General features: G+C 45.0%; 1 protein-coding gene across 1 annotated transcript in view; it reads left to right on the top strand.

Moving 5' to 3' along the window:
• Positions 1–20,552, top strand: part of LOC140198096 (complement C4-like) — a 125,785-nt gene extending 105,233 nt beyond the window's left edge. Inside the window, exons 32-41 of the mRNA XM_072258996.1 lie at positions 522–615; positions 2,868–3,012; positions 5,869–5,971; positions 9,229–9,303; positions 10,573–10,675; positions 12,503–12,592; positions 13,843–13,935; positions 16,532–16,615; positions 19,240–19,372; positions 20,291–20,552. Coding sequence (XP_072115097.1) covers positions 522–615; positions 2,868–3,012; positions 5,869–5,971; positions 9,229–9,303; positions 10,573–10,675; positions 12,503–12,592; positions 13,843–13,935; positions 16,532–16,615; positions 19,240–19,372; positions 20,291–20,432 — 1,062 coding nt within the window. The 3' untranslated portion in view covers positions 20,433–20,552. The remainder of the gene's footprint in view (positions 1–521; positions 616–2,867; positions 3,013–5,868; positions 5,972–9,228; positions 9,304–10,572; positions 10,676–12,502; positions 12,593–13,842; positions 13,936–16,531; positions 16,616–19,239; positions 19,373–20,290) is intronic.
• The last annotated feature ends 3,777 nt before the right edge of the window (positions 20,553–24,329 follow it).

The raw sequence follows: 24,329 nt of genomic DNA, 5'->3' as shown, positions 1-24,329 counted from the left end.
CCATTGATCTATCTATCTATCGATCTGCCTTTTGATCTTTCTATTGATCTATTTATCGATCTATGTACCTACCAATTTGTCTACCTATCTATTGATCTGTCTATGTATCCACCCACCCATCTACTTATTTATTCGCTTATTTATTTATTCATTTAATTTTTTTGCTGATTAATTTGCTGCATTTTGAAGTTGCACATTTTCCTTGTTTGCCCACTGGCTGCTTGTCAGTCTTTGTCGTGTGTCGGTTTTCATGATTCTATTATACCTCCTTGTTCTACTATGGATGCCCGCAAGTAAATGTACCTCAGGGTACTATATGGTGACAGATACAAACACGGATTATGAATTCACTCTGAACTTTGAAAGCAGAGCACCAGAGGGACTCCCAGGGGCTCACAGGGACACCTGAGCTGAGGATTGAACAGGGTTCACTGGAGCGTGAGGCCGCCAGCGTCACAGTGAACAAAATTCAGGTGTTGTAGCTCACTGCTTTAATTGAGATTCTTTTGTGGAATTTGTAGATTCTGAAATCGTACCACGTTTTGGAAGAAACGGGAAATACCTGTGGCTATTTACGGCTGGAAGTAAAGGTCCGAGGCAAGGTGGACTACGCAGGTGAGGAACTGAAGGCATAGTGTGAAAGGTTTTGGTGGAGGAGGAGATCACTGGCATTTCATGTGTCTGCTGGTTCAATGATAGTAGGCCCCACCCTCCCTGTTCCTCATCTCTGCCACTCGTCTACCTTCTACAATTATTTATGGATCAGCTTGTACTCCATTTCTGAGCCTGTCATCCTAAGTGAGGTTATCACTTTTGGCAGTGTTGAATAGAAAGGGTGGGGAGTCATGTTGCAGCAGGTTAAAAGTTAGGTAAAACCATATCTGGAGTATTGCGTGTAGTTCTGGTCGCTGCAATACTGCAAGGATGCGAAAGCTCCAGAGAGTGTGCAGAAGAGATTCACCGGCATGTTGCCTGGCTTGGGAAGCACTGGGTTAACTACGAGTAGAAGTTGGAGACACTCTGAAGTGTCAGAGTTTGAGGTGTGACTTGATAGAAGTTTATAAAGTTATAAGACGAATACATATGTCAAAGTTTTTTTCTCTTCTACCATTTTATTTAAAATGTCGAATAGGTTTAAGGTGAGAGAGGGAAATTTAAAGTAGAGGCATATTTTTACACAGAGAGTGATAGGTGCTGCAAAAGGAGGTGATCAATGCAGATACAGGCACATTGAACAGGCAGGGAAGAGGGTAGGGGTGCGGCTGGATCATGTGCGGGCTGATGGGATTAGTTACACTGGCAACATGGTTGGTGCCGACACAGAGAGACAAAGCGCCTGTCCTTGTGCTGTCCTATGTTCCATGGTCTGTTCCAGCAATTCTCCCAAGTGAAACGATGTTCCCCCTGCTCCAGCCTCCTGTCTTGGGACAATCTTTGAGCAAACGCTCAGTGCGGCACTTCTTTTAACGGTGGGTACATTGGTCAGGATCTTAGCCATCAGGTCTTGGCAGGAATAAAATCACAAGTTGCTAGAAATACTCAGCAGACCAGGTGTAGAGGGTTAGAGTGAGCTCATTGCCTCATGTTGGAGACCTTGTGTTGGAATTCTCCGTTTGCTGGTCCACCCCTTCCTGCGTTCGAGGATGACCAAAGCTTCCGGCAGTATGTGTCTCTCTCGCTCTTTATCTCTGTGGTAAACTACACCATGAGGGGTGGTATTTTCATCAAGGGTGTGTCTGTACTTGGGATGGAAGTGGTCCAGGTGGATACATTAACACTTAAAGGGTACTTGGGCAGCTACATGGATAGAAAGGATTAGATATGGGCCAAATGAGGCAAAAGGTGTCTTAGTTGGCACTGACCAGTTAGGTTTCTGTGCTGCATGACTAATTGTCATTGTAAACTTCTTTCTCCACCACACAGCACCAGGGCTCAGGCAAATGAATGAATAGTTCATCATTCTAATGAACCTGCGTTCGTAAATCACAAGGGCAGAAGATCGTTCAGCCCATTGAGTCTCTGCCAGTTCACAGAGCAATCCCATCAACCCCGTGCTCTCAGTTCCCTGTAAAGTATTCTCCCTCACAGACATTAACTCCTCAGCATCACTTCCAAGATCCAATAAACTCACTGACCCACGTGTCATTGCAATGTGGGGAGGCAACTGGAGCACCTGGTGGGAAAGCTATGTGGTGACAGGGTGAACGTGCAGACTCCACACACAGAGGGCGCCAGAGGTCAGGATTGAATTTGAGCTGCTGGAATTTTACCGAGTTTGGTAGCGTTGCCTTTAGTCAAGAACTAGAAGCTATAAACTTAAGCTCAGCGGGAAAAGATTAAATCAGAACCCTAAGGCAACTTGTTCAGCCAGAGTGTGGTCCATATGTGGAGCGAGGTTCCAAAGGAAGTGGTTGAGGCAGGTACTGTATGCCTAGTTGGCTGAGTGTGGCATCTATGTGCGGTGAAGTGAGCCACAGGAAGAGTGTGCGCCTCCACCCTCAAGAGACAGCAGCCACTGGAGTGGAGTTGAGGGGCCAGATGCAAAGCACATCCAGAGTGGCACTCGACTTTTGGAAAAAGGGTTGGGTTGCAGAAAACTGAGTGTGGGCTGCGGGATGGGATAGATACAGTTGTGCCAGAAGCTGACATTGACTTGATGGGCAGAATGGTCTGCTTCTAAGCTGTGAGGAAATATGTGTACAATGGCTACAAGCTCATCTCCAAATCCAAGATCCTAGTGTCAAGGTGCATAAGATCAAAGGTGAGCTCACAGACAGAGGGAAGACCTGGCTGAGCTTCTAGCTGCTTTTAAACTCTCTTTGTGAACTGGAACACTTTCACTAACAGAGACATCTCCTTTCCTGCAGTTACTGACTACTCTGACTATGAATACGATTTTCCAGCGGATCAACCGGTCAGTGGGATAGGCTGGTTCGACCTACGATCCCGAAGCAGGAGGCAGGCTCCAGCTGCAGACAACGCCGAGGTCCTTTATTACGAGGTCTGCTTCTGGTCAGTGTCACCAATCCTCTATCACAGGGAACTTTGGATCAGGAGCAAAGGGAACGCAGTGGTACCGCGATTGCGTTTTGGGGTCAGTTGTTCAGGGATAATAATCAGTTAGTCTAAAATCAAATATTACGCAGAAGTAGTGAGTTGTAAAGAGCTTCACAGAGGCACAGCTAGTTGAGCCTCCACCTCATAAAGATCCAGGTTCGAAATCGGCTTCCAGTGCTGACCCTGCGGTCATGTGAGTGTTCCGGGGTGCTTTGGTTTCCTTGCAATTCATTAGGTTAATTGTCCACTGTAAGCGGTCCCTGGTTTGTGGCTGGGTGGTAGAATGTGGGAAAATTTGATGGGATTGTGGGGAGAATACAATGCGACTGGTACTTGATAAATGTGGTGGTGTCGTTTAATAGTCCCATTTCCCTGCTGTGTGACTCTGTGACTCACTCGCTGTGTGGGAGCACACTGGGTTCCCCATGAACCTGGCGCCAATTGCTTTGCACGCTGACCACGGTTAGAATGCTGTCCCAGGTGCACATGGTTCGCGGGAACAGTAATCAGTGTGTTAGCCTGCTGCACACTTGCACAACCGCAACACAGAACCCACGGCTATTCGATGTCCTGACCGCTCCATCACGCTCAGCTACACCAGTTCAAAATCCCAGTAACATAAGAAGCAGCAGAGATCTGTGGACTCAGCCCAATGTGTCACAGGCACATCCCTCACTGGCAGTATCTTCATCTGGCGTTCTCCCAGGCAGGCAACGTTCATCGTCAGAGATCCCCACATGTCACATTGCAATCATTGTACGTTGTATCAGGCAGGAGCTCTGCTGGTGTATGTACCACTCCAGCCTTTGGGTGCCGATCTTTTCCAGCCAACTCCTTGGCCAGTCAGTAGGAGAGGGTGAGAAATGCCAGGCTTTACGCTAACTTTCAATCGCTACGCATTAACTTCAGTTTATTTGGTAAATTAGTAGGTTTTGGAGAACTTCACAAAGTGAGGCAATGTGACACTGGATGGTTTTGGAGGCTGAGTCAGAGGTATGGGTTCAGCTCATTAAATCAGTAGGATGCATCAGTTACAGTGACTGCGATTGTGGTTAGGAAAGCTGTGCGTCATCCCTTTTCCCCCATCCTTACACTAACATTCTCACAGGTGACTCTGGAGCCCTGAGCCACACACAGCCATGGGCATTTCAGCAGGTAATACATTTAAGGGATTTCTCAGGTGACACAAATACTGGACTCATTAGTAATGATAATGTCCCAGTGAATAAATTCTCCATTACTCTCCAATGATCTGACAGTCTTGGGATAGTGGTGCCAGCTATTTTTGTTGAACTGTCAGATGTTACTACCAGAACACCTTTAGCTCACTTTTTCAGATGTCACACGAAGGGCCTCGACCCGAAACGTCGACCGTACCTCTTCCAAGAGATGCTGCCTGGCCTTCTGCGTTCCACCAGCATTTTGTTTGTGTTGCTTGAATTTCCAGCATCTGCAGATTTCCTCGTGTTTGCGGAGTATTTTATTTGATTGATACTATGTCAGTTACGGGGCCCCTTTGAATGTGAAGTGAGACTCAGTGAAATTCAAGAGTGATTGAGATAGAAGGTCCCAGTGAATCTGAAGATCAGAATCCGAATTAGAACCAGAATCAGGTTTATTATTATCAACACATGTAAAATTTGTTGTTTTGCGGCAGCAGTACATTGCAATGCATAATAAAAATATTATAAGTTGCAATAAAAACTAGTGCAAAAGAAGAATAGCCAGATAGTGCTCAGGGTTCATGGGCTGCTGTGGTGGCAGAGGGAAAGAAGCTGTTCCTAAAACATTGATTGTGGGTCTTCAGGCTCCTGTTAATAATGAGAAGAGGGCATGGCCCGGATGATGATGGACTTGTTGAGGCACAATCATTGCATAATGTCTGTGATTGTGGGGTGCATTGTTCTCATGATGGAGCTGGTTGAGACAACAACCCTCTTCTTTCTCCTGCAATACTTTTCAGTGGGGTTTCCGCACCAGACAGTGATGCAGAATGTTTCCCACAGTACACCTGTTACAGTCTTTGGTGGTAACATACCAAATCTTCCAAACTCCTCACAAAGTTTAGCTGCTGGTGTGCCTTCTCTGTGAATTTAAATTGGTCCCCCCACCACTCCTTCCCGTGTGTTTAAAGAGAGAGAAAAGGAAAGAGGTCTCCAGTAAGTTTAAAGGGCATGTAGGAAACATCACCTGCCAACCCAGATGCTTTGTCATTGCGATTTCTGAACTATTGGAGGTTTACTATACGTCATTGCTTTAAAAATCAGATATCAATGTTCCAGATTTTGTTTCATCCTGCTTTTCTGCTGTACACAAACCTTCATCTGCAGTACAGTACATTCCAATCTGTAAAGATTAATTGACCTGTTTAGAAACTCCCATAATTAATTGCTTCGCACCTTAACTTAAACGATATTGCGCAAAGATCTGAGAAAGCCGCCTAAGCCCCCCACACACACACACATATGCTGGAGGAAGTTTCGAGAGTCAGGCAGCATCAACGTAGGGAAATATACAGTCGATGTTTCATTTCTTGGCCCAAGATGTCAACTGTTCATTTCCCTGCCTAATCTGCTGAGTTCTTCCAGCATTTTTTCTGTGTGTTGCTCAAGATTTCCCGCATCTGCAGAATCTCTTGTGTTCCTCTAAGAAGTGTTCTACCATTGCATTGAACAAGGTCAGTGGGTTGTCTGCTTACGGTTGTGCAGCTTTGCATTCACTTTCTCTTTGTGTCTATAGTAACTGATTTTACTCTGGCTCAGGTACCAATGGCAGGAACTAATTTAGAACTGATTTGTCTGTTTCCCAAAGGCACGTGGCTGAAGGAGCCTCTGGGGAGGAACCCTCAGGAATGGCAATCGTGGACATCTCCTTGCTGAGTGGATTTGAGCCAGATGGGAGTGATCTGGAAAAGGTCAGGATTTCTTCCTCCACTAGGGTCTGATCAGAATTGTGTGTAATCGACGACAGTCTGGAGCCAATTCCATCCCTTTGGAGCAATGCAATCTGTCTGTATTTCTATTGTTTTCCCTTGCCCAGACCTTTCTCACCTACATCTGGGATACCTAGCGTTCTTCAGAACATAAAGACATAAGGACATATGAAATAGGAGCAGGAAATGGCCATCTGGGCCTGCTTCTCCTTTCAATAAGCTCTGGCCAGGGACTCAGTTCCAACTAGCTTCCTTTTCCAATTATATACCGTATATATTTGATGACTGTTTCACTGTCCTCCCCCCCCCACCCCAAACTGTTTGATCTCCACCAGGAATGTCCCATCATTGTACAACCCCATTCTCCCACCAGGAGGGTCTAGATCCTATCGCTACTTTCTGCAGCAAAGATCCACCAGTGCCCCTCTGCAGTCTCATCCGCCTGGCTGAATTTGTTTTTTGAAAGACTCCTGATGCAGGGTTTCGTCCAGAAACGTCAACAGCTTTCCCTCCCAGACGCTGCTCGAACCTATGAGGTCCTTCAGCAAATGGTTTATTGCTCTACATGCCAGCATCTGTTATCAGAGGCATGGTTTAGTTTGAAGCAGGTTAGGGATGTAAATCTGTGAGAGACCCTCATTATGTCCCATCTTCTTTGGACTGGGAGTTTTGAAAGGCAGACTGAGTCTTAAAGATTCACTGGAGTATGTTAGAGCAAGAGAGGATATCATGGAAAGCCAAATCATTCCAATATGACTAGACAGAGTGGATCCAAAAGATGTTCCTGATGGCTGTGTAGCACAGAGCTAGGTGTGACAGAATATGGGGAATGCCATTTAGAATCGAGACTGGGTTGGAGGACAATTCATTAAATACATTCAAAAAGTGGGTAAAGATATTTCTTAGACCCAATGGGACCAAGGGACAAAGAGTTAGAGCAAGTCAGGATGGATGTAGTCCCTTCAACCCCACCAATCAATGAGGACCACGTTGTAAACCCAACGTCCTAATTTCCTTAGTCCAGCACCTCTCCCTCTAAGTTGCCTCTCTGCATATACTTATCCAAGTGCTTCTTAAAAGATATTATTCTTCCAACTTAACCACTTCTGTTGGCATCTTATTCCATATATTCACTACCCTCTGCATGAAAAATCTGCTCCTGAGGTCATTTACTACATCTGCATGCTCTAGTTTTGGGATCACCTTGGGAATAATCTACCACTGTCAACTTATCTATGCCGCTTATTATTTTAAGCACTTCGATAAAGCTACCTCAACATTACAATACATTCAAAGCAATGAAGACCTAGAGTAACATGCAAAAAATGCTGGAGGAACTCAGCAGGCCAGGCAGCATCTATGGAAAAGAGTAGACAGTTGACACTTCAGGCCAAGACCCTTTAGCAGGGCTGGAAAGGAAGGGGAGAAATCAAGGCCCAGCTTGGTCAACCACTCCCTCTATCGCTATATCCAAGGACCCTCAGTCCTGGCAACATCCTCGTAAATCTTTTTCTGCACTCTTTCCAACTTAGCCACATTTGCCTGTAACAGGGTGATCAAAACTGGGAAAATACAGTACTCCAATATTGCATCACCAGTTTTTTTTAACAGCTGGAACACCATGTCACAACTCCAACCGTCAATGTATTGACTGATGAAGACCGGCATGCTAAATGCCCTTTCCTAACTCCCCCCACCCCGGTTACCTGTGATGCCGCTTTCAACAAACTGCAAACTTCTACCCCTGAGTCTCTCTGCTTCATTCTACTCCTCAGTCCCCTACCATTCATAGTATATGTATATCTTCACTGGTATGACTTTCCAAGCTTCATCACCTCAAACTGCACTGAAATTTACTTGTCATTCTTGGGTCTGCTTCCCTAAATAATCAAAAGGGTCTGGAGAGGAAGTGGAAAAAGGTTGCCAGAGTGAACATGTTGAACAGTGGAGAGGCTGGAAGGGCTCAGGTGCATACAGTCATCGAGTTGTACAGGACTGGAGCTGAGCTTTCAGTCCACCAGACTGATCCTCATCCATCTATATTAATCCAGCTTGCTTGCATTAATTTGATACCACTTTGCTCTGCCATTCAAGTACCTGTCCAGACACCTCTTGAATATTGTTACTGTTCCTTCCATCTTCACCTCCTCTGGCAGCTCTTTCCAGGTACCAACTATTCTCTATGTGAAAATGATAACCCTTCACATCATTTTTAAACCTTTTCCCTGTCACATTATAACTATGCGCTGTAGTTTCTGGGCAATACTGCACTGAGAAACAGACACTGGCTCTCTAACTCGTCCTGTTCCCAGTGTTTGATATTGATCCAAAGAGCTGCTGATGTTGTTGGCTAGCTTCCATTTATCACCCATTAGCTACTCCACTGAAGGACTCCTGTGGTCAGGAATGGGGTGGTTCTATGGAGCTTCCAATACTTGATCAGATCCCCGGATTTTTTTGGCCTTCCAGCTGAGTTTAGAGGTCAGGAAGGTCTGATATCTCCCGCCTCCCAACCTGTGACCGATGCAACTCTCAGGATCAGTTGAATGATTCTGGTTCTTTGAAGTCTTTGGAAGAACCATGAGTACTGTGGCTCGGATACTAAACCAGTAACCCAGAGGTCTAGATTAACAATCAGGGGCAATGAATTTGAACTCCGTTAATGAAATAATCCTAGAATTAAGAGGCAGGAGTCAGAGATGATAACTATGAAACTACTGAATGCAAAAACTATCTGATGCACTGGCATTCTTCAGGATAGGAATTAAGCCATTTTCAACAGGTCCAGATGCATTAAAAAACACCTAGGATAAAGGAGTAAAGGATATAAAACTGCAAAATGTTGGAAACACTCAGTAGTCCATGCAGCATCTGTGGAGCGAGGAACAGAGTTAATGTTTCTGTTACTACCAATTAAGTCTTTTAGGAGTTGATGAACAAAATGGTGGAAACACTGTAGGGTTGGCAATGTTGGTGGGAGTCGCTCCTATTGGAAACATTGTCAGTTTCTCTATAGATGCTGCCCAATCTGCTGAATACTTCAGCATTTCCAGTATGTAATTCAGAAAGCTGTCAAAGAGGATACTAGGAAGGTTGCGTTGACGTGAAGGGGGCCCGTTGGTAATGATTCAGCAGGCCACTGATCACTGTATTCAACTACATTGTAAAGAAACACTTATTTGTCTGCAGTGAGTGGATAGGAGTAAGCTATTAATACAAGTAATATTTTTATTTTTCAGCTATCAAAGCTTGTGGATCGATACATTGATCATTATGAGTTCAAAGATGGCAGAGTACTGCTTTACCTGCAATCGGTAATAACAGTCTGTAGTGTGTGTGTGTGTGTGTGTGCGTGTCTTTCATTTGTTATATAGTATTTTATGGGTTTACCCCTCTCTGTCCCGGGCAGTCTTCTAGAACCTTTGGAAAGTCAACATTCCTTGTGGGATCTCCAAGTCACATACACTGGTGCCCTGGGAAATTCCACCTGCGTGGAGATAGAGGAATTTCCTTCAGTTGCCTACAGATGGCAAGAACAGACCCAACTGCAGAATGGTTTGGGGTTGCTTCCCAAGGTCACTGAGTGAGACTAGTGTGCAGGGGAGACTATGGCAATGCTATGTATCAGCAAAGTAATGATGGACACACCATGTTGAGGCAATTATGAATCATTCTGCAATCACAATTGTGTTTGTCATGTTATATATGGAAGATGAAGTTGGGAGATATTGTGAATGGCAGAACAAAATCTATTGCATTTAGTTTAAGTCAAACCAACTGAGATAATTTTTATCTACAGGGAGATGTGCTCAGTTGTTGTCTTAATAATAATATTTAATGAACTTAATCATTAGAATATAGGGAGATTTAATCAGCATCACACGTCAGTACTGAACTTAGCTTGTGTCACAACACAAATAATTGTATTAGTGCAAGACTGGAAATTGGTCACACCTACTAACATACAGTGGGAAATTTCTGATTACGTGCCGTCCAGTCAGACCGTAATATATTGAAGTAGTAAGCAGAAAGCAGTGCAGCAGCTACAGACCAAACGCAGTACAAGTGGACAAATAAAGAGCCACGAGCCGTGGCAAGATAGACTGGGGGATCAAGAATTCATCCAAGATTCATAGCCAGGCTCATGTTTGGAAAGACTGATGTATCACCAGGGACAGAAGGAACTGGCACAGGCAATCTATTATATCAAAATTAAATCAGAACTTACATCAACATGCCATTGTCTCAAGCTGTCTCCTGCAAAAATGATCATTACTCAGAAAGGTAAAAATGTGGGGGAAAGCCCTTTGCCACCTCGAGTGCATCCTGGGTTCAGTGGGAGTCATTGCTATTGTTGATAGGTGAAAGTGTTTGGAGGACAGTGGGTTCACCTCAAAAACGACCCACATATCCTCCGCTTATTTCACTGGGTGAGCAGTAAGTAGTCGAATAAGAGGCAAAGGCATGATAGGATGAGTCCGATGGGCTAAATAGCCTTCTTCTGTCCCTGTATCCACAGAAAGTCTGTTCTGAGAGCAGGTGTTCAGCCAGTCTCTGAAGCAATTTTGATGTTCCTTCTGCAGGTCACTAAAGACAAGGAATGTGTGGCCTTTGGTGCAAAGCAGGTAGTTCCAATTGGATTGATCCAGCCAGCAAGCGCAGTACTTTATGACTATTACAATCCAAGTGAGTACAGTTGTTTAGTACGAAGGTAAGGTCTCACCACGATGAAAGTGAATCACTCCATCTGGCTGGCAGCCTACTGGACAGGTGATGAGATGCACAGGCCGATGGGGGTCAGATGTGAATTGCTCCCTGGTGATCAATGGGAGCTGATACCGAAGCACTTGTTGTCTTGGACCAGGAGGGGCTTGCCTGCTTTTACTCATTGTGTTTTTAAAAGTACAAATGGTGGCACTGAGCCACAAAGTACAGAAGAAAATAGGAGATGGCCACTTGGCCCCTCAAGCCTGCTCCCCCACATTCGTGCTGATCTGCTGCAAACCCTTAACTCCACTCCTGCGCTAGATTCCCCGAGCAATCAATCCCCCAACCTTTCTAAAACTCCATCTAACTCTGCTTTCGACACCTCTGTAGGTCCACCACCATCCGAGGCAGAGATTCGCCATCTCCTGAGAGAGAGAGTAATTTTCTATGCACCTCAGTTTTAACTGTCTCCCCATGATCTTGTAACTATGACCCTTCATTTGATACTCTCCCACTGATAGAAACAACCAAACGTCCATCTTGTCACCCTTTGGAACTATAAGTTTCAATAAGATCATACCACATCCTTCTAGACCCTGAAGAATATAGATTGTTCAGCATCTCCTGAAGAACTACCTTCTCATCTCTGGAATCCTTGTACATGAGATACGAGCAACTTGACTGATGCATCAGTTACTGGGACTGTTCTCTGTATCCAAAGCATCTAAGAGAATAATTACCCTAAAGCTGACTGGTCAGGAATATGTTCATCCAGTGCATGGATACTCCAAGTAGCCCATCCCAATATTTTGCTAGAAAGCAGATATTTGTGAATGCTGCAAAGCTGAGATAAAGTCAGAGTCAACACCTCAGGCCAATGATCTTCATGAGAACCCCTGCACAGTATATTGGCACTAATGGAAGCACAGGAGAAGGCAGATGCAGGCTTTAGACCAGATGCATTAACGATTCCTTCTCCTTCCCACAGATGCTGCTTGACCCACTGAGCTCTTCCACCAGATTGTTATACTTTGATAGCAGTTTGTGTACATTTGTGTTTGTGTGTGCGTAGGATGTGAATGTGAACGTAAACGTGTGTAACCACACATGAGTGTGATTTTATGTGTGTATGTAGGTGCATGTGTGGGATTACGTAGATTTATGTGGTGTGTGTACTTATTCATGGGTATGCATGTTTGTGTGTATGTGTGCATGTGTTTATGAGTGTGTGTATATACATGTGTCTAGGTGTGAGAATGATCATGTACATGAGTCTGTTATGAGTTTGCATCTGAGTGCAGTTCTCATTCTCAGAGTGTGTGTCTGAGTGCAGTTCTCATTCTCAGAGTGTGTCAGTTTGCATTTCTCATTCTCAGAGTGCATGCCTGTGTGTAGTTCTCATTCTCAGAGTGTGTCTGTGTGCATTTCTCATTCTCAGAGTGTGTCTGTGTGCATTTCTCATTCTGAGTGTGTGCCTGTGTGAAGTTCTCATTCTCAGAGTGTGTGTCAGTTTGCATTTCTCGTTCTCAGAGTGTGTCTGTGTGCAATTCTCATTCTCAGAGTGTGTGTCAGTTTGCATTTCTCATTCTCAGAGTGTGTGTCTGTGTGCAATTCTCATTCTCAGAGTTTGTGTCTGTATTTCTCATTCTCAGAGTGTGTGTGTGCATTTCTCATTCTCAGAGTGTGTGCCTGTCTGTTTGAGTATGAGTGCATTTGAATGGATGTGTATGTGTGAGTGGGCCTGTATTCACAATAATGAAGTACATTGTTTCACGCTTTTCTGACTGTCTGACGTTTGGGTTTTAGGTTCCAAGTGCACTGTATTTTACAACGCTCCTGAACAAAGTGCAGTGGTGTCGAAACTCTGCCAGAATGATGTTTGTGAATGCGCTGAAGGTAAGCTGCCTCCATGTAGGGCACAACACTTCCTCCGCTACCCACCTGTGCCTTTCAGATGTGGACGTTCTGCTCCGGCATTTGTGGAGAGATTGAAGGTGGTGAGGGTTTGATGGAGGCGAGAAAGTGCATAGTCTGAGAGAACAAACTTTACCCAGTGATGAAGGATTGAAGGGGATGCAGATTGAGATGTCCAAGTGGGAAGCAGGTGTTTAGGACTGTAGGACAGTGGTGAGAGAGCAAAGGACTGAGGCTCATGGGATTGTCCTATCAAACTGTTGGCAACAGGGGGTCAAGTGGCCTCATTAGCTGCAGTACTATTATCTGACAGTTTAAGTAAGCACATTATACTCGAGATCTTGGTGGCTTTGCTTCATCAGGTACACCAGTCCCACCCACTGCTATTGTGTTTGGACAAGTCAGATGGTTCGTTTTGATGACTCGGTCAGTATCGGCCCAATTTCACATTGGTGAAGTACGCCCGAACGGATCGGGAGCTGGAGCGAGAATGAGTCCAATCTGCTGTTCAGTGAGACCTGGCCGTGACTTCAGCTCCTCTTGCCCCTCCGGGATTTGAAAGGGAGCTGAAGGGCAACTTCTTCACACGGGGGTTGGTGGGAGTATGGAAGAGAGACAATAACATTTAAGGAGTACCTGGAGAGGTTGGGACACATACAACCAAATACAGGCAAATGGTCTAGCTTAGTTAGGCACCGTGTTTGGCAGGGATGAGTTGGGTGGAAGGCCCTGTTTCCAAGCTGCACTCTTCTCCGACTCGGTTACCCTGCCCTTCGGTGACTTTTGTTTGCTCATGAAGAATGTATAGACCTAAAGCAACTCACACTGGTTTCCACCCCTCTTTAAGAGAAAGTTCCAGACACTTACAACCCCCTCAAACCCAGTCTGACTGTCCCTTCTCCACACTGAGTGGTCATAGGCCCGGGATTGCCTGGAGCGAGGGGGAATGTTGCTTGCCTTCAGAGATTCCCAGGAGCAGGCTCTGACTAACTGATGGTTACCTCCTGTGTCAGAGATCGTTGTATGGTGTGTTTCATGACAGGAAGGAAATTTCACCTTATCCCTTTTTCTCTTGGGTGTTCCTCAAGAGGAAACATCTTCTCCACATCGAGACTGGGAAGATCCCTAAGGGCAGACTGCCCACGCCTGTTCCATGAGGAAGTCAGTCACTGGAGAGACCTTCGGTCCTATCCACGACACCTTGCCTTCTACTGACCTTTGTTCTTCTACAGGGAAGTGTCCTCGAGCAAAGAACACCTTTAGCAAGGACGTGAAACGCAGCCACCGAAAGGAATTTGCCTGCTACAGCCCGATCGTCGACTACGGTAAGAACCACCGACTCCTCACACGGAGAACGCTGGGACTGGAGGCAGGGCACTTACCCAGCAGGTAGGAGAGCTGAAGTCATTCCTGGTGTTTCCTGGCAAAGTTCGGGGTTTTCAGATCCTGCAGCTCGCGGCATAAAGGATGTTGGTTCCTCTCCTGTTCTGGGTTCTAAGGTGGCAGAGGGAACCAGAGCGGGAACTACAGATCACTCCCCAGAGGGAGTCTGCATGTGGCTCTTTGTTAAGGTGATGTTTGACCAAGTTGAGGTGCTATGATGTACGATGTAACAAACTCCAGTTGAGGTATGGTGAGGTAATGTACAGTGAAAACCTAGCTTGCATGAACATCACTCCTACAAACACACACACACACCCATTGTTGGCGTAAGAGGTGGTTCGTAGTGTTCTGTTCCTGAGCTAAAGTTGTGTAGGTCAGTTCAGGAACTTAATGTTTTTCCGCAGACTAGATGCTGCTGAACCTGGGTGATGTAGGACTTCAGACTTTTATACCCCCTGCCTGATTACAGCAGCAAGAAGAGGGCATGACCGGGCTGTAGGGATCCTTGACAATAGAACCCACCTACTTGGGGCAGTGTTTCCTGTTGATGCTGTCAGTGGTGGCGAAGGCTGTGCCTGAGATTGGCAGGGCTGTATCCACTCTCTGTAGTCTCTTACTGTCCTCTGTGTTGGAATTGCTGTACCAATCCGTAAAGCAATCAGTCAGTATACTGCTCCCTCATTCACACAGGTACCACCGATACACAGTGTGACCCCATTCTGAATGCTCCTTCTCCACACTGAGAGTTTGTGGGCCATAGAATTCCAGGAACCAGCGGGGAATGTTGCATTCTTTCTCTGAGCCCATCCTTGTTTCTTTTTCTCCATCCTCCTGGAGATCTCTTCCCATTACGGAGTTTGGAATAGAGTGTGTGTTTCAGGAGACTGGGTACAAGGCATGGGGGAACTGGCCCAGCAGTGTTGACTGGATGTACTTAGGACCTCAACGCTGGGGAGATGAGCCTTGGTGAGGACACTGACATTGATAAGTTATCCTTCCAGTTCATTCGAAGGATGCTCAGAGAAGCTTGCAGACTGAATCTGTGTGTTAATTTCTAGATTATCCCCATGAAGAACAGAGTGAGAAAGGAATATTGAAATATGTTAAAGTGTCCTTAAATACAGATTGGTAGATGCATCTTACCTGATCAGGTGATCCACACTGAAAGCCATGATACCCAAAATAAAAATACTGTGGACCAAAATTATTAATTCCTTTGCAGTTCATCCAGTCAGCTGCCAAGCAACAGGGCAGCTAATCGACTGGCCAGGGAACAATGTGGCATTACCCTCCTGGGACACGCAGTGCCTGATGGCCTTTGACTGCAGTGCAAGGGAATAACTCATGGGAGGTTATCCTGACACCTCGCACGTACAAACTGAAGCTATACGCAGGACTGTGAATGTCCTTTCAGCCCATCGAGCCCATGCCTGCTATCCGCCTCTCGACTGCACTCTCCTCACTGCAGCAGGGATTGTATGTGTCTGCTCGCTTTCGAGGTCTGGCTCTCACGTGGGGCCCAGTGGCCCTCAGGGCCCAGACCGCATGACTGGTGTTGTGGAACGAGTGAGTTCATTCTGACTGATCTTACCGTGAGCACCAGGAAGCCCTTCCAGTGGGAGCACAGAAATGCCTCATTACCTCATAAATTGCCTGCACTTTACGGCAGACGCATTACAATAGTCACCTGCAGATCTTGCTGTTTCGGAATATACTATCAGGTTCCTGTTTTTCCCCTTTGGATTGTGATCATTATTTAAAGATACATGTGCAACAGTACCCCCAGCCTTCCTGTCACTAAGGACTCTTCCCTGGCCGATCTGAATGCAGAGAGGAATTTGCGGACTTATCCCTCTGTCTAAATTATATCCTTTTACCCCCGCGACCTTGCATTTCTGGTTACGTTCTAACTCCACTCTGAGTATATTTGTTCTAGTTAATTCTGACTTGCACTCTGAGCACTTCTCCACTCTGATTTTTGCACTAAAGTAACCTTCAAGCTACCTATGCTACTTTGACTCAATCTCCTATAATCATTGATCCCCTTTTCCAGGAAGTTAGGCACTTGGGTTCACCATTTTATAAACTCTCACTGGTTCCTGGAGATTCCTTCTTCACCCATTTTATTCTGTCTACCTTCCCGTCAACTCCCCGGCCCCCATATTTTACCCTTCAGCCTCACACAAGGTTTAACCTGCCAATCTACAGAGCTGGGAAGGATAAAGAGCACACAGAAGAATTCCAGAGTCACTGGGATAGTTTGCAGACCCCTCATAGACAACACATGAGGTCAAGATTGAACCCCGGTTACTGGAGCCGTGAGGCAGCATATTTACCAGCTGCAACTCTGTGACGCCCCAAATTTCTACCGTTATTTGAGTGTTTCTCCAGCGGGCTAATAATTTCACCATTAACAAAATGAAACACAACAATAAAACAAAGACATATATTACATATATTCATAAGCCTCACATGAAGAAAACTCGAAAAGTTTAGTATTCACTTTATAATGATTGCCTTTCTGTCATCTCCTTCTAGCCTACATAGTCAATGTGTCAGCTGAAACCACGATAGGATCCTTCAAACTCTATACAGTCACAGTCTCCAGCGTCATCAAACTGTGTAAGTTAAAGTTTAAGTTCAAATTCAAGGTCAAGTTTATCATCATCCAAGTGCAGACATGTACACAACTGGACAAAAGGTTGTTCCTCTGGGGCTGGGGGAAATCACGGTGCAAACAATGAATAATCTCTTCTTGGGCCTCCAGCCGGTTGCAGGTATCGATTATAACTGACATTTTGATGGAAAGCTCTGCCATCTTCTTCAGATGCCAGATGCACGGACGGAAAGCTGAACGTTCCAGGGGTTCACTGATTGTAACGTGGTAAAGAGGGATGTACCAGAGGTGGGGGAACTACATCACTAATAATCTGGGAGCTGCGGTCGGAGAGGGCAAACTGGAAGGCTTATCCACTGAGGGAGTAATGGGTAGAGCTCAAAACCAGGAAAGAGACAATCACTGTGATGTCCTCCCAGTAGCCAGTAGGAGAGAGAGGAACAGATATGTAGTGAGATTATGGAGAGACACAAAACCATCAGGGTGTTGTAGTTGGTGATTCTAACTTCCCTATTATTGACTGGGACTTCCTTGGTACAAAAGGATTAGAAGGGACAGAATTTGTTTGGTGCATCCAAAAGGGTTTATTGGACATTAGAGAAATAGGAATCTGGGGGACTAAAGCCAGGAACTAAACTGGGCCCCATATGAAAGGAAAGGTGTCCTGGATTTGGAGAGGCTCCAGAGGAAGTGTACACGGATAATCTGGGGAATGAAAGGGTTAACATATGAGGAGCATTTGATGGCTCTAGGCCTGTACTTGCTGTACTCGAATGGGAGGAAGAATCTCATTGGAACCTACTGAATACTGAAAGGCATAGACAGAGCGGAAATGGAGAGGATGTTTCCCCATAGTGAGCAAGTCACGGACCCGAGCGCACATTCTCAGAATTGAAAAACACCCAGAAATTCTTTAGCTGGAGGGTGGTAAATCTGTACAGTTCATTGCCACAGATGGCTGTGGAGGCTAAGTCATTAAACATTTTTAAAGCGGAAGTTGAAAAGTTCTTGGTTAGCAAGGGTGTCAAAAGTTACAAAAGCAGGAGAATGGAGTTGAGAGCGAACATAAATCACCCATGATCAAATGGTAGGACAGACTCAGCGGGTTGAATGGCCTAATTCTGCTCTTATGTCTTATGGAATTGAAGTAGGAAGCATTAGAACATCCATGATTTAGCCAACTGGCCCCAACTACTACAATCCCTGATGTCCTTTTTGTCTAAGAAGTGCCTGATATCAGATGCTGGATATTTCTGCCTTTTCTGTTACCACTCATTTTCAGCACTCTCTTAAATCTTTGGCCTTAAGAGCTCAGATTATGCAGGGCAACATTTCAGGAGGCTGGACTGATGACACCTTGACATCAAACGAAGCCTCCCGAACATGACCAGCTCAGGCATCTTGAGAATCTCTCTGTAATGGACGAGATGAATTTGGGAAGTGGCAGTGCAGATGGAGTTCAGAATCCAATTCAGATTAGCTTATTGGCACGTTCACCCATTCCCTTGAAGTTCCTTATTTGCATGAATCTCACAGAGTAAACAGCATGTATGGTGATGATAAATATAGTGATGGCTGCAATCCAAAGTAATGCAGAGCAAGATGTCGAGGTGATAATGGAATAACTGAGAGGGGAAGAGGTAAGAGTTCCAGATCGTGGCAGTACCACTGGGAAGGGAATGCGATAGAGGGCATTGGCTCCTGGAGCCTGAAAACTGCAGGGTAGAACCTTTTTTTAAAAATACTGTTCATCTGAGATTACAAGCTCGTGTACCTTCTCGCTGAAGGTAGAACAGGGAATAGCCATGGTGATAGGTATCTTTGTAGTCTTCCTGAAGCAGTGCTCTGTGAAGATGGACTGGACGGAATGAAGAGAAGGAAAGGGCAGTTTTACCCACTTTCTGCATGTCTTGTCAGTCCAGAGCAGAGCAGCTGGTGTACAAGGCTGAGGTGCAACCCATCAGTGTACTTTCGGTAGGGTAACTGTAGAAGTTTGAGTAGATCTTCGTGGACAAGTCAAATCTTCTCAGACACCTGAGACAGTACATCATGAGATGTACTTCCTTGAATCATGGGTTTAAAAGGACCCATCTGCTCAGGTCAAGGAAAGATTCACAGCTGAGAGGCTGTTTCTCGGGCAGGAGACTCCAGTTCTATTGTTTGAAGGTCAATTAAAGGGGCCAGCCATAACCGAGAGAGTTGAGTAGAATACAAGTCTGCAGACACCGTGCTGGTCAAATGGGGCTGCTGTGGATGGGAATCTGATGCTTACTATAGACTGAAGGGCCTTTTTCAGTGCTGTATTGACTTCACGGAAAGTGAAGGTTTAGGTTACTGGGCAGCCAGAGACACAGCTGGCAGAGCCATTGCTTCACTGCACTAGCGACTTGCTACTGAAATCCAGTGCAGTTCTGTGTGGGATTTACACAGATTCTACCAGCCATCAACACAATAGGAACAATTTGCAGTGGCTGGTTAACCCAGAGAGAGTGGGAAAATGCCATTCTGGTAGCATCCAACATTGGGATTTAACCTGGAGCTGAGGCATAGTATTTCTTCCATGATGGTCTGAACAGCAAGGAGCTCAGTAGAACGACTCTCACACAATCTGTCTTCTCCTCCCAAACAGTGGACGACTTGCTCCTCAGTGCCTCAGCCCAACGGAATTTTCTGAAGCATCTTTCCTGTCGGCTTGAACTGAAGATTGGGAAAACCTACCTCTTGATGGGGAAGGATGGAAAGACGAAGGATTTGAACAGAAAGTAAGAAAGTTTGATACAAGTATTCTACGTTGTCACTTGCTGGGAGACATGTATTTCAGAAATCGAAACAGGAGGCGCTCAGGCTACATGGTGTGGGAGGGAAAGTAGAACAATACCTTTAACCTGAAATGCTAAGTATTTCTCTCTTTCCTTAGACGCTGTCTGACCTGTTCAGTGATGAAACATTTTCTGTCTTTATTTCGGATTCCCAGCATCTGCAGTCTCTTTGATTTCATTACGTGGAAACAAATCTGCTCCCCACCCCAAGCTCTGCTGGGGTGTATCACTGAGGTGCGAACCCAGCTACATTTCAATGGTCCACACTCTTGCCTCCATGTCAAAGGCTTGTCGGCTCCAGTCCCTCACTTTGGAAGGAGCAGCCCAGAATCCCAGCTGACCGTAGAGTATGTTGTGGGGGGAGGACTGCTTGGCCATATGGACGGATGCTGGGTTGGCACTTAACTAGAACAGAAGTATTATCCTAACTGCCCCAGGTCAACTTCAGCCTTGACAGACATACTTCACTAAAGAAAGGCATCTCATCACTACTGTGTATAGGACCGTATTGTCAAAATCTTTAAAGAGGATCGGAAGATCCAAACAAAGATGCAGGTACTGGAAACCTGAAATAAAACCAGAAGATACTGGAACTACTCACCAGGTCAGGAAGCATCTGTGAAGAGAGACACAGAGTTATCATTACAGAAATTACCTGATCTGAAGGGCTTTTTCTCCCCCAATATTTTCCACTGTTACTCTAAAAATGATTTCATTGGCCATAGAGGATGCCTGTGTGCCCTGGGGCTGTGTACCACCTTCTGGATCTGTTTTTGCTTTGCACATATCATGTTCCATGCTGTAAAACTCACCTTGTGCTTCCTCCCTCTCTGTTTTCTCCTTCTCTCCCCCACCCTCCAGTATGCAGTACATTCTTGACTCTGAATCTTGGATTGAAATGGTCCCATCCCACGAAGAATGTAAGGGCTCGAGCCAACGAAGAAGTTGTGATGGACTTCACAGTTTCATTACTGACTTTGAAATTGAAGGATGCCAGATATAAGTGTTGGGCCCTCTGCTGCTCCCCTCTTGTTGCTACATGGGATGCATGTTCTCAAATAAGGCACTCAACTATTCAATGACAAACTACGTGCACAAACAGTAATTAAATATTTGATTAACATGTTGAGCTGTTACATTTCATAGAACAAGTGATGTAACACATTCAACAGACACACTTACACCTAGACTTATTCTACGAGATACATATATATCTCCCCGCCCCCTTCCACACACACAGTCAGGTAGCACGTGTCCTTGTAGATATATCTGGGTTATGTTGAGCTGAGCTGGTCTGTACCACAAATTAATTTGGGCCAAATCAATCACATTTAATAGTAGTCATAGTCATACTTTATTGATCCCAGGGGAAATTGGTTTTCATTACAGTTGCACCATAAATAATAAATAGTAATAGAAATATTAATGTTACTATGAGTAAATAGTAAATAGCTTATTCCAATGTTTCTGGAAACGCAGGTGTGGAGGGAGCTTCACCCTCTATCACTACTATATTCTTATTGTCTTGGCGGTGTGTGATGGAACAGTGCGCAGAAAACTTCACCCTGTATCTAACCCATGCCCAGGAAGTGTGTGAAAGGAAGGTTTCCTCTAGGTCTAACTGGTACCTATATGTGTGTAATGGGAAACGCAGGAGTAGCTTTTCTCCGGGAGTGTGTGATAGAAGAACACAGAGGGAGCTTTAATCTGTGTCTGACCCCGGGAGTGCATGACAGTGTAGTGCAGGAGATTTACTCTGTTCTAATGCATACTCCCCTTTCCTGGGACTGTTTATTGTGATAATGTAGAGGAAGTTTCACTCTGTCTGTATCGTGCTTTTCCCTGTTTTCCATACGTTTAATTATCTATCCGCTTTATTCAACTTCATCTGACCTTCTTTGGTGTTTGTGTCCATTCTGATTTTGAACGAAGTTTTATTGTAGACAATTAGAATGACGATGTCCTCTGTATCCATCATTCAGCCTATGTGGTACCCATTAATGCAGGAAGATCTCCATGGAGTGAGCAGAAGCTAGTCATGAATTTATCTTGAGAAAGAGAGCCGGAAAGGAACCAGACACTATTCTTCATGGCTCAGTGTCGGACACAGGAACAGACCAAGTGAGTTGGTCCTCACACTGGGTAACAAAAGATCAGGATTATGGGGCTGAAAGAGCAGCCCCTCCAAATACTCAAAGAAAACCCGAAATCTCACAACATACTGGGAAAGTGTCGTCTCACCTCTTCAGAGACCTAGGTTAATCCAGGGCTGTATGGATGATAAGCTCCTTCCTTAAGTTCCCATTTGCTTTTCTGGATGGGTATAGGTACACACACAGACACAGACACACACACACACACACACACACACACACACACACACACACACACACACACCCCTACTTGCTTCATCTGGAAGGACTGTTTGTATGCCCAAACGCTGGGAAGGAAGGAGGTGAAGATACAGGGACTACAGCTCCTGTGGTTGCATGGGAATATGTCACAGAGTGGGCACTGGTTGGTCACTACTGAAAAAACTCTGGGCAGATAATACTTTATCCCAATCAACACCCATTAGTTCTTTGGTATGCTAAGAAAGATTTTCTGCTGGTCCAAATAATTTTTAAAAATGAACCAGGAGCTCCACCATCTGCTGAGGGCCGGATCAGAGGCATTCATGTCTCACAACCAAGTAAGTTAGAAGAGGTCCAGGTACGATCTCCAGAGAGCCATCTCATGAGCAAACTGGCAATTCCAGACTAAGCTTGAATCAATGAAGGGTGCTCAACAGCTGTGGCAGAGCTCGAATGAGCTTACCTCTTAAAAAGTGAAAAGAAGTGGCGTAGGTGACAATAGGGCTTGACTCCCAGATGAGCTCAATGCCTTCTATGCTCACTTTGACTGTCAAAACTTGGAGGATCTTTCATGAACTCCCACAGCCCCCAGTGACACAGTGATTTCAGTCCCTGAGGCTGATGTGAGAGCATCCTTCAGGAAAGCACCCAGCCCAGATCAGGTAGCAGGCTGAGTATTATGGACCATTGCTAATCAACTGGCTGGAGTGTTGACTGAAATCTTCAGCCTCAAAGCACACACCTGCGTCAAGCAGGCTTCAATGGTACTGGTGCCTAAGAAGAACGTGGTAACCAGTCTCAATGACTATTGTCTTGTAGTACTTACATCCACAGTGGTGAAGTGTTTTGAGAGGTTGGTGACGAAACATGAACTCCCGCCCAAGAAGCAACTTGGTCTCTCTCTCTGTCTGAGTCACACTTTCTCACAGTCTCGCTCTCTCTCTTGGTCTCCCCAGAGTCCCTTCCTCTCCCCAGCCAGAGTCCCGAGTCTCTGTATGTGTGTGTGTGTGTGTGCTTGTGTATGAATGAATGAAACATGATATTCCATGGGAGAGCTGGCGAACCTTGTTAACTTGGAGAACTAGGAAGAAACGTTGAACGAAAACTGGAGTAGCTCGGAGCGTAGCCTTGGGCAAGCACGGAGAATAGAAGGTGCCCTCGCCTCCATCCAACCGATGTCCAAGCTGCAATTGAACCTCCGCTGGGTCCATTGACCGCAGGATCTTTCCGTCACAGGGTGCGCTGCCAAAGATTCAATCCAGATGCGGAGGAACAACGGACTCCTCTGTCAAGACAGCAGCAAGTATGTATACATAGGGACATCAATGACGCGACTGAGAAACACCACAAGGTGAATCGTTCTCAAAACAAGAACACAGTGATAAGCACTTCTTCTTCTTTTGTTGTTTTATGGCAGTTGTCAAACCAGCTTTAAGGTGCATTACCACCACCTGCTAGACTGGAGTGTGGATCGTTGGATAAACAGGAGAAGGGAAAAGAATTGCATTCCCAAAATACTATATAATAAACCCGAGTCTTTCCAATACTTCATGCAGCAGTTTTTTTGTTTATCTTGAACTCTCCTATCATCTTCACTCTTTCTTTTTGATACTTCTGACATTTTATCAATATATGTTCAGCTGTTCCTGGTTGATTACAGTATTCACACAACCCAGTTGGATGTTTCCCTATTTTGTGTAATGTGTAATTAAGACTAGTGTGTCCTGTTCTCAAACAACTGATGATCACTTCTGTCTTTCTATATCCACTTGACAATCTTTTGTATCTGACTTGCCTCTGTGTTTTGTACAGTTGTCTCACTGTTTCACTCTCATCCCAATGCTTCTGCCATGTCTCCTCAATACGTGTTTTTATAATGCTCTTGACTTCCGCTTTGCTAAGAGGGATCTGGACCTCTAATATAGACAATTTGAGCCATTGTTTAGCTATACTATCCACCTGTTCATTACCTTCCACTCCACAATGAGCAGGAACCCAAAGAAAGCTTACCTCTACCCCATTTTTGGTCAGTGTATATAACTTGCATAAAATCTCCGATAAAATATCTTGTCTACTTTCTGATTTTCTTGATTTGATCAAGGTTAATGCAGATAAACTGCCTGAACAGATTACAGCCTTTTTGATATTATTTTCTTCTATCCAAGATAATGCACTCAATATTGCCATTAATTCTGTTGTATACACTGATAAATGGTTTGATGTTCTTTTCCTGATACTAGTTTTGCACTGAGGAATGTAGACTGCAATACCTATCTGGCCAGATCTAGGGTCTTTTGATCTATCCGTAAATATTACAAGTTCATTTCTAAAATGCGAGTCTATATATTCTTGTATTATCTGTTTGATTCCATAGTTAGGCTTCTTTTTTTAAAGTTGTTGCAGGTTTTTATCTACTCTATGCTTTGTAAAGAGCCATGGAGGAACATCAGATATTGGATCTGTAGGTCTACACTGGAACATTTCGTGTAGACCGTATTTCTGTGCTGCTGCACCCATGATCCATCCAAAGATATTATAACTTGACT

The sequence above is a fragment of the Mobula birostris genome, chromosome 5, assembly GCF_030028105.1.
Source record: "Mobula birostris isolate sMobBir1 chromosome 5, sMobBir1.hap1, whole genome shotgun sequence".
NCBI classification, from domain to species: domain Eukaryota; kingdom Metazoa; phylum Chordata; class Chondrichthyes; order Myliobatiformes; family Myliobatidae; genus Mobula; species Mobula birostris.
Note: the sequence above shows the minus strand (reverse complement) of the source record. Positions and strands in the feature narration are given on the sequence as shown.